General features: G+C 40.5%; 1 protein-coding gene across 7 annotated transcripts in view; it reads left to right on the forward strand.

Annotated features, from left to right (window-relative positions):
- AFF3 (AF4/FMR2 family member 3) overlaps window positions 1–18744 on the forward strand; it is a 571747-nt gene that overhangs the window by 123120 nt on the left and 429883 nt on the right. For 4 of the 7 annotated variants that reach the window (XM_045054068.1, XM_045054069.1, XM_045054070.1 and 1 more), the window contains exons 3-5: window positions 4744–4818; window positions 7118–7238; window positions 8489–9310. In XM_045054068.1, coding sequence (XP_044910003.1) covers window positions 4744–4818; window positions 7118–7238; window positions 8489–9310 — 1018 coding nt within the window. The remainder of the gene's footprint in view (window positions 1–4743; window positions 4819–7117; window positions 7239–8488; window positions 9311–18744) is intronic. The other 3 variants (XM_045054073.1, XM_023251586.2, XM_045054072.1) reach the window with 2 other exon arrangements.

The raw sequence follows: 18744 nt of genomic DNA on the forward strand, positions 1-18744 counted from the left end.
CCACCACTACCCTCTGCCACCCCACCCCACCCCTTCCCACCACCCTCTGGCCCGTCTTCCCAGCACACCACCTCTACCACTCTTACCACCACCATCACCACCCTGCTCCCTATTACTGCTCCCTCAACACCCCATCCCTTCCCATTTCCCCCCACCCCTTCTTACTACTATCACCCCGATCCACACCCCCATCATTATTATTACCACCCCCAACACCTCACCCCTTCCTCTTCCCCCACAGCCCTTCTTACTACCACCGCCCCCACCACCCCCATCATCACCACCCCCACCCCCATTATCACCATCACCATCATTCCCCCCACCACCTCATCATCACCACTCACCCCATTGTCACTACCACTACCACCATCACCCTTTCACCCCCTACCACCTCCTCATCACCACCCCAACCCCATCATCACCACCACTACCACCATCATCCTCCCCACCCCCCACCTCCTGGCGCCAGCACCACAGCTACAACAGTTCAAGGCCTTGAAGAACTCTCATTGGAGGATCCTTGCCTCTTCACCAAGCTCTGATTCTAACCCACCTTTTCTCCGCCTGACTTGCTTCTCTCACCTGCGCACTCTCTGACTACCTTCCTGTCTTTCAGTCTCCCAGCTCTGTCTATAGATTAAGGAAGGAATTTGCAAGTATACTTCTGTAATCTTGCTTTTCTCTGACTTAAGGGATTACTAATCTTCTATCATTTGCTTTATAAATAACAAGAGATGATAATTAGTTTGACTCGTTAAGTGTAAAGCAGTTATTATTTTGCAGCATTTGATTAAGTTTCTTTAATTATGCACCGTTGTATATGCTACTGCTCCAAAGATCAGGAGAGTTTCTGTGAAACATTCTTCTCTCCACTTAATGCCTTTTCTTCTTCCTATTTGCCCCTGTGGCTGCCAGTGCACACCCCAGGGGCAGGTTAGCGTGTTTTCCAAGGACTTTAAGCGTCCCACGATTGAAAAGGTTGTCTTCTCTGTGGTCAGGGTGTTCAAGGCCAGCCCTGATACAAACTGTATTCTTCCCTTTATCCACCCTTCATTTATTCACTCCAAACCAAACCTGCTTCAGGAAGGGATCAGATAAACTTATTTGGGGTAAGGTAGAAATGACAGAGTAGCAGTGGAGCAAACCAAACAAATGAAACTTTAAATGTGGAATTCCAGCTGGATAAAGAAGTCGGATGGTATTGGGAGGGCAAGAGTCACCTCTTCCAAACCCTCTCAAAGGCCACTTAATAGTAATTTATGTACCTTGTACTTTTAAGCCCTTCTTCCCTTCACTGTCCTGCACCTGCCCTTTTCTCAAGACCCAACTCAAAGGAGTCTCTTTCAGGAAGCACTCCAGATTCCCTGTGCTCCCTTCTGCCGTGCCCTAGCCACACGATGTCAGCATTCTCTGCTTAGAATAGACCCCTGCCCAGCACTGAGTGTGGAGCCTGCATAAAATTCTCTCTCTCTCTCTCTCTCTCTCTCTCTCTCTCTCTCTCTCTCTCCCTCTGCCCCTCTCCCCCACTCATCCATGCTCCCTTTCTCTCTCTCTAAAAAAAAAAAAAAACCTTATAGAATGGGGCCCTTCCCTCTTCTCCCTCTTGTCTTCTGAACCATTAGCTTCTCAGCAGCAGGAAAGGCCAGTCACAGCCCTAATTGTCTCCCCTGCATCTAACACCATGGCATTCAGGAAATGCTTTTGGACTGAAGTGAATTGTATTTCTGCTGTATGAAGAGGAGAATATTTTTTAACCATGGAGAACATGATAACTTTCTTCAGATCGGTGAGAGATTGTTCCCTCTCTTCCCCTTGAATGTACTTGTTTCCCAGACCGCAACTCTGGAGACATACCAGTAGGTAGGATAATGTTTTTTGTTTTTTTTGTTTTTTTTTTTTTTTAAAGAAGAAAACACTATGATGATTCCAGCCAAGGGGTGTAATTAGCTACATATCCCCTTGGCTGAAAGCCTCGTCCATGGGAAATGCAGTTTGTTTGCAGCGATTGTTCGAATGTGAACAGGCTGCATGTGGATCAGTGCTACAGGGAAGAGAGTCAGTCCCTCCTGGCCAACTGTGCCTTCTGGGTCAAACTTGAGCTCAGCAGAGGGGGCAGCTCCCCCCAGCTCCAGCACCTTTCTCTCTAATAAGGCTGCAGAGACCAGAGCAGGCTAAAGAATGGGTAGGATCTGAGGAAAATGATGAGCAGCCTTTGCTGGCTTACTTTTGAGTCTATAATTTTTAAATTCACTCACCTGTCCTTTATTCCACTCTTCTGTATTACATGGATATCCTTTTGGCATGTGTACTGTGGAAAGAAACTGATTTTTGTCTTTCGTTTTTTGGGACTATAAAAAATTATAACAACCCAGCCTTTATTCCAGAATTCTCATTTTAGTTCTTTCTGAATGGAAAGTAGCTTCCCTATGTTTCATTGTCCTGTTTTGCTTTTGTGAGGGAAACATTCAGTGTTTTCTAATACTGGGCTTGTAGACATTAGAGTTTAGGAAGTGTGTCCACCTCTTGGCTCCCCGGTAGCCCCTCCTCTATGGATTGACATTGCTGTCCCTTCTACATGATGTCTTCTTTATGACATTGTTTTGGTGATTGAACTCTTATCCTGAGTCCCTTGATCTTTAAAAAAGGTAGCCTAGTAATAATATCTACCATCCTTGTCTTTCTCCAAGGGACATTGTAAGGATAATTAGGGGACATATGTGTGAAATGTTCTGAGCCCAGTGAAGGGAGAAACTATCAGACACAAAGGTATTGCTATTATTCAGTTTCATACTGTTACCACATGATCAAGGATACATTAATTTTGGAAATGGTGATAATTTCATGTTTGGACTTCTATTTCTCCCTAATCAGCATAATTGGCTTTGCCCTGAACCCTATACTTACCTCATTTTATAGATTAAAAACAAATAAGGGGCAATGATCAGAAATGTTTTTACTATGTTTTTCACTGGCTATTTTTTTTATTCTAAAAATAAGTTAGTCTTTTAAAGGTAGTTGATTAAAAAGCTTCATTTTCTGGGAATGTTATGCATTTGCAATATATAATAAATAATACTGTAGCAGTTGGCTGCCTCCACTTTCATACAAAATAAATAAATACATTTGGTGACATACATTTGAGGAATGTGATTCTTACAATTTTCACAGAAATAAGGAATAACTTTACAGATGATAGAGATTTTACCATCTGCTAGTAACAACAACAATAACAAAACATAGCTCATGATACGAAGCTCTTACTGAGTCTAATGTATTTATTGGCATGCCAGGAATAAGAATTCTCTACAACTTTAGTCGACCATCCCCAGGGAAGATGACCTGACTTTCAGCATGTCAGGAGAAAGGTTCCTTTGCTTCTAAAGCAAATGACATGGGCTTTACATCGTTTGAATGGCAGAGGAGGGAAGAGGGATAAGTTTTAATGGTGAGAAATCAAGAGAAAAGCACTCTCCAGAATTGTAAGTACCTACAGAGATTTCACTGGTAATTAGTGGAATGGTGGACTTACTGTCAAGAAGATACTGTCTTTATGAGTTAAACATTTAGTGTTGACCAAAGAGATAAAATTTCAGACACTTAGAGAAAGATGGGGCATGTAAGTCCAGACTTTCTCTACAATGACATTTGCATTAAGCAGGTGACATTTTCCTAGGCCTGACATGACAGGTAAGGGTTGTGGTTCTAGTTAAGGATGAGGAACCAGGAGGGTCACCATTAGGAAGGGATAAATGTTCAGTGGAGGCTGGGGAAGAGAAACCAAAGGGAAAGCATTGAAGACGTATTAGCTCTCTTTTTGGGTTTCCTTTGCTCTCTTCCGGAAAGGTGGGGATGATTGTCATTTTTGATCATTCTGGTTTCATCTGGTGGCATGGAGGATATTGCATGGCACAAGCATCATGGCTATCCTGTGAAAGATGGCCAGTGCATTTTTAAAAAACTGTTTATTTGTTTATTTTGAGAGTGAGGGGAAGGGCAGAGAGAGGGAGAGAGAGAAAGAGAGAGAGAGAGAGAGAGAGAGAGAGAGAGAGAGAGAGAGAGAGAATGAATCTCAAGCAGGCTCCATGTTATCAGCACAGAGCCTGATGTGAGGCTCAACCTCATGAATTATGAGAACATGCCCTAAGCTGAAATCAAGAGTCAGACACTCAACCAACTGAGTCACCCACACACTCCAATGGTCAGTGCATTTTTATTAGTAGACTATGTGTAGGTGGTCCTGAGGGTGTTCAGTCTTTCTTAGTAGTAGAAGCTATAGGTTGGGTATGCAGGTAGAACCTCATTAGAGAACATTAGCCAGCACTGGTGTGCATGTTGGAGTGCTTTTGGTTATCTTTGAATGGATTGGGGAATGAAGCAGGTTTAAAGAGGAGCAGCTTGCCTCTCACCTCCCAACTTCTCCATATTTTTAAGTGATTTTTACTCCCTGGCCCTGGAAAATACAGTAAGTCTGATATCTGCCTAATTGATTTTTGCTTTCAGCCTAATGCTAAACATCTAAGCCATGTTGCAAAGTAGGCAGTGTTTATAAATTTGTTTTCATTGCTATATTCTACATCATCCCTCCTTTTTTTTTTTGTCATGCCTCATATTTGGACCCTGATGTCCTGTGCCCTTTCCCATTGGCCTTTGGCAAAAATGCTGACAAACTCATACACATTCAGATACCAAGGGCTGATCAGGTTAAAGTGTTTCCCCTTCTTGTGGTGTCTACATTTTTTACAGGGGTGAAGACATCTTAAGCCAGAGGAATGACTCTCTAGTTGTGGAATTTCAGTCGTCAGCCAGCAGATGTAGGAGGTATTATTTGGGGTATGGGGGCCTCTCAGAAGTCCTGAAATCATCCTAAATGACCACCTGCCTGCTCCATGTTACATAAGGCCACTTCATGCATCATACCAGTCTTGTGTGTTTGGTTGGTTTGACCTTGCCTGAGGGCAGCAAGCATGTTTATGGAAGTCTCTGTGCATGGAGTCCTGCATAGTTGGTGCTTCGCAGATACCTGTGTGTGCTGGAGAGGGGAAGAAGTACGGTGCATGGTATGCAAGCTTATTTTTCTGATTGCCAAATGCTGGTTTGGGTCCTAAAGTTAGCAAGTTCATAGTAAAGCTCGATTTGTCCCCTTGGTTAAAGCTCACTTCATGCCCATCCACAGCATGAGTCATATGTTGTCAGAGCAGTCTCCATTTGAAATCCATGGAATGTTTGTGAAAGCTGCGGTCTCATATTGCGAATGTCCACAAGCAGGGCAGGGCAATCATAGCCTCTTCTTTGAACTTGAAGCCTGGTTCTGTGAATAAGAGTGTCATTTTCATCTTATGCCTTCCTTATGCCAGTCACTATCACTATAGCCATCCAGAGAGTTCTTAGTGATCGCAATGTCAGAGCTGTGAGCCTCTCATTTGGTAAGGCTGTGGCTGCAGGCTCCGTTTATGTGAAGGTCACTGGTTGGACTCCCCAATCTAATAACTTTGGGTAACGTACGAAAGATGAATTAAAATGCTAATAGGTGATATGTTCTGGGTATTTTAACATTTCCTAATCTTAAATTTAAATGAAATTCCTTAGGTGTTCTCCCAGCCTTGCTGAAAGCATATTTAGCATTGCCCCTTAGCGAATTTAAAGTATATTCTATCCACCCGGGCAGAGCTAGAAGGATAAGCAATATGTATTTTATGATCATTTTATTTGTGTCCTCTATAGCTACATGACACAAATATTCTCTTATACTCAAGATAGCAATTCAGCTAAAACAAAACTAGACAAAACAGGATCTCACTCATATATTTCTATGAACCCACAGATCCTTTCATTATTAACAACATTTAAAAGCAGTACATTGGAGTTTGGGCACCTAAAGCTATTCCAAAGCCATTTTGTAGATTACCTTCACGTTTAAACCTTACAACGCCATGAAACATCCCTGTTTTATAATGAAGACACTGGGGTGCAGAGAGGTTGTGTGGCTTTCCCATCATCATCTCGCTAGTTATGGGAGAACCACAGTCAGTAGGCAGTTGTCCTGGCTCCCAGCTCAGGCATCTGTGCATTAGATCAAGTGGGAGCTCTAAGCAGAACAAGGTCACTTAAAATGCTTCTGCTAGGAAATGAAGACAGTGCTCATTCTGAGGGACATGTCAGTTATGTTGTCTCCACTGAGCCAGATTTACTTTATGTACCAAGCTGAAAAAAACATGTGTATTTCCTTCCTTCAGTAAACGGGTCACTTCCTTATTATTAGTTGAATTAGCCCCTTTATTTCCTCCTTATGAGGGGGAAGGAACACTCCCTTAGTCCTCCCAGTTATCTGGTGTCTGGTCACTTCATAATTGTATTTTGGGAGAATAGATATTAATTTTCTTTAACAAAAAGGCTGAGATCCTTGATGACACACCATAATTCAATTTCCGTTCTCTCCCTTCGTTGCCTGCACCCCTTCCTCCTGGCACATTTTTCATAGTTAGGAGTGATAGTGTCAAATATATCAGAAGGAAGAATTGATTCAGTAGTAGTTTGACGACTTGACTGATTAGCAGAGATCAGAAGAAGGCTCATAACTGTGAAAACCACTGCAGCATGGAGTTTTAACAGCTCTTTAGGGAGCTAGTTAATGAAAGAATCACTACAGAAACACAGCCATGCAAAAAAAAAAAAAAAAAAAAAAAGAAAGAAAGAAAAAAAAAGAAAAAGAAAGAAAGACAAGAACAGAAGCATTCCCATATAACACTCAGAGGCTATGTCTTAAGAGGAAATATGCTCATAATTTCTATTTACACATCACTGTAATTACTGTCTGCCTTAAGATTACTTTCAGTCTTCTCCTGTCAAAATTGCTTAGATATTTCCTGTTTTACATATCAGGCAGAGAGGTCTAGTACTGGTTGGAACTTGTCCTAAGGATTTTCTTTTGCTCCTGAAGAATGTAATTATCAGACACCCAAGCTCATATGCTTGATTAGACTGGCTTTAATCTGATCCATGTTCTTATCATCACCATTTGTCCATGACCCAGACTTCTGCACTCAGGGGAATGTTTGACTGGGCTTTAGCCTTTAACTTTTTCCTGTGTGGTTGTTCTCTTTTCTTTCTCCTGATGCAGCGTCTATGAACCAGATAGAAATGTGTTACGGAGGAAAGAACGAGAAAGAAGAAATCAGGAAACTCAGCAGGATGATGGCGCATTTAATTCGAGTTACTCCCTTTTCAGTGAACCCTACAAGGTAGATGGTTTTCTGTTGTTCATCTTCACCTTCACTTGTACCTCTACTTTCAGTCTGTATTGGAAGAGTCGACCAACCAAACTTCAGCTGGCTCTCTGCCTGGTCAGCCCAGGAAGACAGCTCAGCCGCTCAAAATGAGGTCTTCTCAGATCACAGATCTTGGTGTTGAGTTCACACGACTTGACTGCCTGCTGCCTCAGTAAAATATAACTTTTGCTTAATAGTGAGAGCTGTTTGCTGTGATTTTTATCAATAGTATAGACTTCATTTCTGCATTGATTTTCAAAGTCAATGCCACTTGTTATGTTTTTTTCTCAGCTATTAGGAAATATAAAGAGGTTTGGTAACATTTGCCACACATGGGTCATGCTGCAATCAGGGTACCTGATAGGGTGATGAGAAAAAAGCTGCTGGATTGCTTCTCATTTATACCAAAGGTCAGAGATACAGCTTCTCTTCCAAGATGAAAGGTCTTCCAAGATTTCACTAATATCTGAGGCTGCACAGAACTATGGATAGTTTAGGCTGGTGGCTTCTTGCACATTTAGCCCCATGTTCATTTTAAGCTTTACTCTGACTTCTTTTGCCTGTCCCTCTGGGTTTCTGACAAGAATAATTATATATTTAGAAATTGGCAGCAGAACAATTTGAGCCAAATTTGAATTTTCAAGAAAAGCTTCCAAAGGGACTATAAAAAAGAAAAGAAAACCTAATCCTGGAAAGTCTTAATTGAGACTGTTTTGTGCAGCTACAGTGGTAAATTTTCTGATTTCCTTAGCTGTAGCACACCACCAAGGATAGATTCCTTTTTGATGTAGTCTAAGGCTCTTAACAGCTTCCTGGTTCTGGCATGATACAGAGTGTGGATGGACTTCTTTAGCAAAGGACAGGTTTTTGGGTTTTTTTTAATGTTTATTCATTTTTGAAAGACCGAGACAGAGCACAAGCAGGGGTGGGGCGGAGAGAGAGGGGGACACAGAATTTGAAGCAGGCTCCAGGCTCTGAGCTGTCAGCACAGAGCCCAATGCGGGGTTCGAACTCACGAACCGTGAGATCATGACCTGAGCCGAAGTCGGATGCTCAACCGACTGAGCCACCCAGGCGCCCCAGCAAAGGACAGTTTTGATGTCATCCCCCAACTCTTATTCTGAATGTGACAAGCCTACTGTGATCAATAATGGCACCTCTCCGTTGTTTCCTGTGTTTCTGTTGTCTCTAACAAGAGGGTACGTGTGTTTCTCTTTCTCCAGACGAACAAGGGAGATGAGCTCTCCAACCGGATCCAGAATACTTTAGGCAATTACGATGAAATGAAAGACTTTTTAACTGATAGATCTAATCAGAGTCATCTCGTTGGCGTTCCCAAACCTGGGGTTCCTCAGGCTCCTGTGAACAAGATCGATGAACATTTTGTTGCAGATTCAAGAGCCCAGACCCAGCCCTCATCTGTCTGTAGCACTGCATCTTCCACACCAGCAGCTGTCCCTGTGCAGCAGAGTAAGAGGGGCACCATGGGCTGGCAGAAGGCTGGGCACCCACCATCAGATGGCCAACAGAGAGCAAGTAAGCACGGACCCAGGTTGCTTGATTTGAACAGATCTGCTAACCCAAAGAACCATAATAAAAAACCTAACCACTCTGTGTCGAGCCCCTCATCCTCATCTTCCTCTTCTTCTTCTTCTTCCAACTCAGCACAAGGCTCTCTCAGGACCTTGCTTGGAGATGGTGTTGGCAGACAGCAGCCACGAGCCAAGCAAGTGTGCAATGTAGAGGTGGGGCTTCAGACCCAGGAAAGGCCACCTGCTATGGCAGCCAAGCACAGCAGCGGACACTGTGTTCAGAACTTTCCTCCATCCCTGGCTTCAAAACCCAGCCTGGTTCAGCAGAAACCAACTGCATATGTGCGGCCGATGGACGGCCAAGATCAGGCTCCTGATGAGTCTCCAAAGCTTAAGTCATCCACAGAAACCAGTGTGCACTGTACGTCATACAGGGGAGTCCCGGCCACCAAGCCAGAGTCCACCAGAGCCAAGGCCAAGCTGTCCAAGTTCAGCATCCCCAAGCAAGGAGAGGTAAGTTTTCTCAATACCACCTACATACATCTGAGCAGTTCTAAGTGACCACTGGACGATTACAAATTAAACTCCCATGTTTCTTTATTTCAGTGTGTGAACAACTCCATATGGTAGGATTTGTAGCAATCACTAAAGGAGGATGTACACATAAATAATGGTTTCCTATCAACTTTCTCAAATTGATTATCACCAAATTATTTTTAAGTTCCAATACATGCAGTTATGTGTCTACATTCATTCAGGAAAGGAATGTCTCCTTCAATATAGTTCAAGGGATTTTTTTTTGTATTGTTAATGAGTCAGTGTTGACACAGATACTATATATTAGAAATAAAGGTATTGTAAAGGCTATATATAAAGAGGTTAATTTTTATGTAAAAGAGTCCAGAAGTTTGACGCTTTTGTCAGTTTTGGAATGTTCCAGCACAGACTTCACAAAGTAAACCTCATAATGATTTTTAAAGTAACTATTAAATGACTCAATATTGAGGGGCACCTGGGTGGCTCGGTTGGTGGAGTATCTGACTCTTGATATCAGGTCTTCATCTCAGGGTTGTGACTTCCAGCCCCGTGTTGGACATGAAGCCTACTTAAAAAAAAGACTTAATATTAAGTATGGTGCATATTCAAATGTATCAAAGTCTTGTCCATACTATAATATTTAAAATCCAGGTTAATTGATTTGAATCAAGTAAGAACTCTCCTTGTCCTATAAAAATGATCTTAGGTTATATGAAGAGAATGAAATCTTTTAGTTCAGATTCTTCTGGTTTGCATCTTGAATTTATTTATTTGAAATTATTTATTTATTTATTTATCTTGAAAGTATTTATTTATTGCATTATAAAATATGTATATTGGATGTATAGAATATTAGAATTCAAAAAGGCAAATCACATAATCACAGGGGTAGCAAAGAAGCCATGATTACTCACTTGAACAGTAAATCTGGATGGAAAATGAAGTTTTGTTTTAAAGAACCACATTTCAGACTATATTACAAATTGATGACAGTTGTCAAGAGCACATGAAAAAGTATGCCTGCGCATTTTTTTTTGTTTTGTTTTGCTGTGATGTGGTATATTAACAAACATAAAATGTGAATTCTGGAGCATTGGATTTAGGAACTGTCCATTTTTTTTTTTCTTTTTGACACAGTCATTTTTAAAGATGGAGTAACACTGCAGAATATTCTGTATATTTTAATTTGATTTAATAACCAAATGAAACACGAATGATTTGATGTTTCTTGTTGGGAGTCTGACAAGGCTGAAGTTAATCATTTCTGAGCTGAGCTATCACTTCAGAAAGCACCATGCACCAGTTGGGAGATCAACATATTACCCTTGAAGGAGAAGATATATATTTTTTTACTCTAAGGTGTTTATATAGGTTCTAAAGAAGAAATTAAGTGACATGTATACTAGTAACTCCTTTTAATTATTCATTTATGATGGATCCCATAAAGTATTCTTAGGAATTAATAGAAGCAACACATAATTTCTGCAAGCATTTATGTTTTTAAAAGTTTGTAAGAAACACACATTAATATCACTTTACAAAATGAATTTATCAAGCCCTTTGATTTTTGTTGTCATCAAATGACCTGGCAAATTAAACATGGCTTATCCTTGAACAGAGGTGGCTGCAACCACTAGGAATCCCTTATAATTGTAATCCCAATTGATTCCCTATTAAAATGATTTTTATGTGCCAAAGAAACTTCAAGTTTATTAGGTGGTAATTTATTTATTTACTTTGTAACTCAATGAGTTGATAAAGCCCTGGTTAAAAGCCAGTTTTTGATAGCCAGTATAATCCTATGAAGATAACTATACAGTTTTCATTAGGCTTTGGGTATGTCATTAATAACATGGACACTTTCAGGACGCCCTTCCAAGACCCCAGATTGGGAATGACACATTGTACTACGGTTCAGTAATCACAGAAAGAGGGAAATGCCTAGGATAGAAAGTCATACGAGGAGAAATTAGAGCTTTTAAAAAGGAAGTGTTTCATTTCCCCCATGTAATGACATCGAGCCAGTCAGCTTGCTTCCTTCCTAACATTCTATACTGAATACTCTAAAGAGGCCAATCAAGCGTGGTTAGGAAAAGGTAAGAAGTGTCATTCGTAAAACAAAGTTTTAATTGGTGGATTTGGTTTTTTTGTTTTTGGTATGAGAGATGTACAGTCCTTATTTTAGCAAAAAACTGTGCATATTATGGAAAATATGATAATTTGAATTTTGCAACACTTGTGTGTTTAATCAGTCTATTATAATAAGAAAATGAATCTTTCCCAGTTAGCAGCAGAATAGTATCTATAAGTTACATTTTCCATCTTTCAGACTCAAAGAGTTTTTTTGTTTGTTTGTTTGTTTGTTTTAACAGTACTCCGAGAGACCCTTTTATATATACCCTTTTGCAGTATATCATTATTTATAGGACATCTCTATAAAATCCATAATCATAGCACAGAAACTGAAGAATTTTATCAGCTAATCAGTTTGTACTTTTATGGGGATATTTACCTTTATTTTCTGGAGAGAATAAAACAAATGTGGCAAACAAGAAATATTAATGTGTATTTTTTTTATGCAGATAGTACCTATATAAAAATGTTCTCTTGATAGTACTGACATTAATTTTCAATGAGGTAAGGAATGCATTATCTTAGGGAAATTTACAGAGGCAGTGACCTGAAAGGAACTTTCCTGATTTGACTATACTTTCCCAGGGCATTAGGTGTAGAATAAGACTTATGCCTGTGTGAAGGTTTTGGGGGCTGAAAGGAAGTGTTAGGTAAAAATGACGTAAAGACAAGGGAGATGCAAATATAGCTGTATGGCATTGTGTAGGTACAGTCCTCATAAGAAATCAAATCAATGACTAGGTGTAATGTGATGTGAGAAATTGAAAAAAAAAAATCTAAGATGTGATCTCTATGTGCAAGAAATTTACATGAATTGAATAAATTAGACTCCAGCACTTAGCTTTTAATTTGCAATTTCTCTCACGTACAGTCCAAACTAAATTTAAAATTGGCCTTCTAGTCCTAGAAAATTTCCTCACCTTCATAATCCTTGTGGTAGAAAACTATTCAATGTTATTTTAAAAAATTGAGAATTTGTGAATCTCTTTTGCCTGATGTTACACTTCATGAAATTTTTCATTCTTTTTCTTACAACATCTGCACTCTATATCTGCTGCCATGCCGAATTATTTGTTATAATTCTTTAGTCTTCAATAATAGGTAATTAGTGTGGAAAAATTCAGTGCAATTTGATGTGGAAGTTAAAGACCTCAAGGGAGTTCCTTAACTGATACACCTGTCTCCTGGCTGGTTTTCCCCAGCACAGTTTTGTGTTTAATGAAAAACATATTTTTGTTGTTATAGCTGAATTTTTGATTCTTGATGCCATCCCTCATTAAGTGAGCCTTCCCTGGAGTGCCACTTGGAAGGGTGACTAGCGTTAGGTGAGGGACATAAGAAATGACTGCAGCATGTGTTCTAGAACATTCTTGGGTAGGGCACACTAAATCTTATTTGCAGTTGAAGAAAATTTTTTGTTTCACATACACACACAAAATTGATGTTTTGCCCTTTACATGTAATTCAAGATCCAGACACTGGGGACTGTTAACCTAGGAGTAGATATAGGTTTTGTGGGACCTAAAATAAATACTGTCTTGGGAGTTTTCGTTAGGAAAAAAGGAGTAGAAAAATTATCTTATGCTTGAAATTTTTACAAAAACATGCTTTAACTCATTGCTAGAGCCCCTCCTGGGGCCTTGGAGGAATGTTCACCTAAGAGGCCCTGAAGCTCATGCGTCATTAGCTTCATGCTGTATCTATCCTTCACTCATGGAATAATACAAAATTATTATTAAAATGATAATTTTAGATTTGAAAAGAGTACTTTATATTGGCCTCAAACTTGGTAGAATTTAAAAATACATATGTATATGCTAGGTGATACAGGAAGACAGAAATGGGACAATCCTATAAAAAAGCCTAATATGCAGTGCCACTGAGACAAAGCACGGGAATATAGGCCTCATGGGCTATGAAATCAGTTTGTTCGGCAAGTTACAGCTTCACTGGTATTCCAAAACATACACATTTTAGTTTCTTTTTGTTATTAATTTAATAAGTAGCAGTGACTTAAGACCACTCTCACAGAGGGCTCTGATGGCTGAGAATAGAACACATCTGCAAAGCCAGGGAAGGAAGGAGAGAACGCAGGACCTGCTGCTCTTAGTTTAATCAATGATGAGGAAAGAGATACCTCAATTTGAATATCAGTTAATAGACTATGTGTATATTAGGACTTTTCCTAGTGGTTGATAATTCATCCACAAGAACAGAGACGCCATTTTTGGCTGGTCAGAATTTTGTTAAAATAAGTAAATAGTTGAAGATGTATTGATTAATCAGCATTTTCACAATGGGCATTTTAAAATCACCATTTATACCATGAATAAGAACAGAAAGATAAAGCACCGTGATTCCACAAAATAGCTTCCTAGAAAAGCAATTAACTGATTTTTTTTTTCTAAGTTCACAGAAGATAAATGATGTAGGCTTCCTATTTCCTGTCACTCTTGGTTACCTTTGTATGAAAATGGATTTCTTCCAAATTAAAGTCGGCACCAGCCTGTCGGACGGAAAAGGCATCTGCAGAGCAATGTGTACATTACATATTCATGCCAGTCTAAATTTCTTAATTACATTTGAGATGTATAATGTTTTCAAATGGAAGCATGCTATCTGATGGCTGGTTCATTGATGAAATGAGGGTGTATGTCCAGATTGGAGACTCGGTTTCCCTGACTGTTGTAGTTTCATCCTCCCCATCGTCATCACTTCCATCCTCCTTCAAGAGGCCACATCTTGTGGGGCAGTGGGACAGCGGGGGGGGGGGGAGCGGGGGGGGGTGGGCTTAGTACCAGCACAGATGGTTCTCCTCTGTGCTTCCTCCTCCCCATGTAATCCGTGCTATCTGTTCCCGGAGTGAGGACATACACAACTTGTACCCTGTAGACTTAAAAGAGGGAAGACCCACAACTTTGATCTCAGATATGAAAGGACTTGTTTTCCATCTTATAGATGGGTCATTTTGAAGGTCAAAATGAAGGCTGGCAAGTGGAAATGTTTCCATATTTTTTGGTACTTTTATGTTCAGCCAGCGAGGCCCTGAAAGGTAAAGCACTTAGTCACTTAAAAATAACTTCAGCTTCTATAACCCTTTATTGAAAACTTTGAAGAAAGGATATTAAAATGTGTCTTGTGTGAAGGTGCTGGTGTCCTTTTCCACCCCCTTTCCTCTCTGGGTTCATATTATAAAACCACATTTTCTAGCCATAAGGTAGTAAACTACTCCCAATGATGGAGGCATTGAGGGTGAGACCCGGAGGGAGGCTATTAGCAAGTCCCCTCTACTTTCCCTGTATATTTTCTCAGTTCTCATAAAGTTTCCTCTCCCGGAAAGCATCTGGACAGATTACGGGGCTGTTTTCTCTTAAACTGCAACCTTATGTGTGTTGACTCCAAACCTGGGGCTAATCAAGAGCCTGAGGCCTCTGTGTTTGGAGCCACTTGAAAAGATGGTATATAATCCAAGAACCTCTCCTACCCTGGAAAAAGTATCACTTAACAGTCCAATGACAAAAGCCTCTTCTTTTGTAGTTGGTTCGTTCTTGGTTGGAAATCCTGGGCAAGCTTTCAGATGCATAGGATACATGGTGGAATCCTGATGGCTTTGCAAGGTGTAGGTTCAAATCCTGGCTCTCCCACTTATTAGACATGTGGCCCAGGGCAAGTGGTTTAACTTCTCTGGGCCTCAGTTTTCTTATGTGTGGAGAAAATGATAATATCTATGTGTCAGAGTTGCTGGAAAGAGGAGTCAATCGATGAGTTGAAGAATGTCATGTACTTAGCACAGTGACAATATAGTAAGCATTCAGTAAATATTGGCTATATTACTCTTCCTAGAAATACCTCTGAAATGACAAAAGCAAACAAGATAGAGAAATGATAGTATTGGAAGTGGTTGTGTGTGTGTGTGTGTGTGAGAGAGAGAGAGAGAGAGCTAAAGCGAGAGAGGCAGAGAGATGGGGGGAAGGGAAAAGAAGAATGAAGTTCCGGAAGTTTTTTGGTGTTTGTTTGTTAGAAATAATGGAAATCTTGAAGACTGAGATTATCCTGGATTAATATCGCAAAGCCTGAGTGACATGATTCTCTCTTATTTAATGCTTAGCCCCCTCCTGAGATTTTATTGCCAAGTCTGGGATCGAATTTTCTCTCTCTTCCTGTGCATTTGGCTTTCCTGAGCTATTATTACCTGTAGTGGAACATATCACACTTGAGCTTTATTTCCAGTTAAATGAAATATAAAATCAACAAGATATGGGCTGAGGAAAAGTGTTAAAATTTCCAGGTAGTATTTTTTTTTATTTTTTTTTAATGTTTATTTATTTTTGAGACAGAGAGAGACAGAGCATGAACAGAGGAAGGGCAGAGAGAGAGGGAGACACAGAATCTGAAACGGGCTCCAGGCTCTGAGCTGTCAGCACAGAGCCCGACGCGGGGCTCGAACTCACGGATCGTGAGATCATGACCTGAGCCAAAGTCAGCCGCTTAACCGACTGAGCCACCCAGGCGCCCCTCCAGGTAGTATTTAGAATGACTCACTGAAATAGATCTCTTTGAAGCCACACAGTATTAAATAGCATGTTTAATTGGGCCGAGGAGGAGAATCACTTACCCACATGATTAACCAGCGTTACCAATACCTTTATGGTAGATGAGAGTGCAGTTTCCCTGCTGCCAGTCACACACTCTGTCCTGTGGCTGCAAGTGTGACAAGCAGCGTGCCAGCCGCCCCTGGACGTCGCAGTTTTCCATTTTGGCCAAAGGTCAGGCTTTAGGATCAACAGAGGTGTTGAGAAGTGATACTGACTGGGACCTGTGTCTGCAGTAATTGGCCTGATTTTAGAACAGAATGAGGAGTGTGGTTTCTGGAGTTAGATCTTCTGACTTTGACTGTCAGTCCATTGGCTAGCCAGATGACCTTGTGTCTCAGTGGCTTTATCTGTGACACGGAATCATGACTAGTAAGCCAGGAATGCCTTAACAAAGTACCACAAATTGGTTGGTTTAGAACAACAAATTAATTGCCTCACAGGACTGGAGGCCAGAACCCTGAAATCAAGGTGTTGGCAGAGTTGGTTTCTTCTGAGGGCTGTGAGGGAGAATCTGTTGTAGCCTAGCTTACTGGCTTGAAGATGGCTGTCTTCTCCCTGTGTCTTTATGTTGTTTTCTCTCTATGTGTGTGTCTTTCTAAATTTCCCCTTTTTGTAAGGACATCAGTCATACTGGATTAGGGTCCACCATAATGACCTCATTGTTAACTTGATTACTTCTGTACAGACCCTATCTCTATCTAAAATTTATAACTGTGAAGGACACAATTCGATAAACAGTACCTGATAGCATTTGATAGCGTTTTTATGACTATTTAATAAGTTAATACTTGTACAGTGTTTAGAATAGTGTGGCTGGCACATAGTAAGCTCTTAAAAATCCACAGTAACAATAACTCAATAATGATAATAATTATTATTATTTATAGTAGGTATGTTTACTTCACATTTACCTTCTAATATGCGCAGCCCTAGATGTTTTGAGAGTTCAGAATCTGGAAATTGAGGTGAGGTGGTGAATTTTACTAGAATATCCATGTGATAAAAGCAAGGATTTTGTTTTGTTTCTACTGGAGTTTGTTTACTGAAGTTTCCCTAACTGTGCCTGGCACATAGTTTGTGCTCAATAGGTATTTATTGAATTAGTTAATTAATTTAAGGATATGGGTGAAGGAAGTCACTCCCCTCCAAACACTGACCTCCTCTCCTTGGGGCCTCAGTAATTCCTACAAAACCTTTTATGGGAGGAGAAAAGCCAAACACTTCCAACATATAATTTATAGCTGCCGTTACAAAGAGAAATGGGAACCATATTTACTGATGTATGTAAACACAGCCCATGTAAAATAAACCATAGAGCTATATGCTGGCCTCAGAAACAAAAGCCATAGCAGGCGGTGTCTCTGCCAGGGATGTTATGTGCTCTGCCTCTTTTTCCTTGTTCTCCTTTGTTTGGTTTTCCTGAGCAGAAACTCTGGCCTCGGGGCAGTGTGTGCGGTGTTCTGTGTATGTGCTGCAGGCAGATGCTTGTTTCTCTGGCCACGTGATGCCAGCTGTAGCATGAGGACTTGGGAATGAGGAGGGTGGTGAGGGGGCCAAGGGACAGTGGGGAAGAGACCACATTTTCAAACTTTCTGCTATGTGAATTAAGTTTTAATGGATTTGAAATAACTTGGAATACATGGGGTTCTTAGAGGTACTGATTTCCAGAATGTTCCTTTGGCCCTTTTTCTCTATATGTCATTTTGTGCTTCATGGATCTTGTTTCTGTCATGATTCATGTTTGACTTATTCATGGTAATGCGTTATTTCATAATTTATGTAAACATAGTCCACACATTTATCCAGAGCTCTGTTTATTTGTTGTCTTGGAGACATATCCTTCAGAAATATTGCTGGTTACATAGCATTTGGGTCCACATAGCTAGTGGCATGCCTATAATACACAGTAAATGGTTGACTCTTTATCTGTGTGACAGAAGGCTAAACAGTAGAAAATAGGAAAATGTGTGCATTCAGTTACTGATCTACATAAGCCCTGGAAACAAATATAGATCAGCCACTCCCTTCCCCCCCTCATTCTTGGATGTCTTGAAAATCTCACAGAGAGAGCATGGGCGAGGGAAGGTCTACTCCAAACCTCCTGTGGGATGTTTGACTACTCTCTGTGACGTCCTTACTGAGGCTCATCCTGTTTGTGCTCAACCCCCACAGCTAAGAGGGAAATTACCACCTCCTGGGATAGGCTTCCCATCTTTGGACAGCTCTCACCCTTCCTTGGGTTGATGTATAAGTCAACCTTCCAATAGCTTATACTTCTTAGCATTAGGTGTGCCCACTGGGACTTCAAATTGCTGGATATTTCACCTATGTTTGTGTTTTATTATTAATTCCTGTAGGTTAGGTCCTCTGGACAGTCCCTCCCTCAGGGTCACGCCACCCTTTTCCAGATGGCATCAAAGTAATTTAAACACGAGTTTTCAGAGGAACCTTCGTTGCTTCAGCATAACCTATCTTGATTATTCCTTTACCATTTTGATAGTTTGTGGTTAGTATTACTGTTTCTTACCCTTTTATAATTTGTGGTTAGTATTTCAGAAAAGGGAGCAAGCACAGCATAGTAAACGGGGCTGGGTTTACACCTGTAGAGGGGTACAGATAGATAGGTTTGGAGGATAGGGAGCAGGTTGCAGTATTAAAAAGAGTAGATAAAGTAATCCACAT

This window comes from Felis catus, chromosome A3, assembly GCF_018350175.1.
Source record: "Felis catus isolate Fca126 chromosome A3, F.catus_Fca126_mat1.0, whole genome shotgun sequence".
NCBI lineage: Eukaryota > Metazoa > Chordata > Mammalia > Carnivora > Felidae > Felis > Felis catus.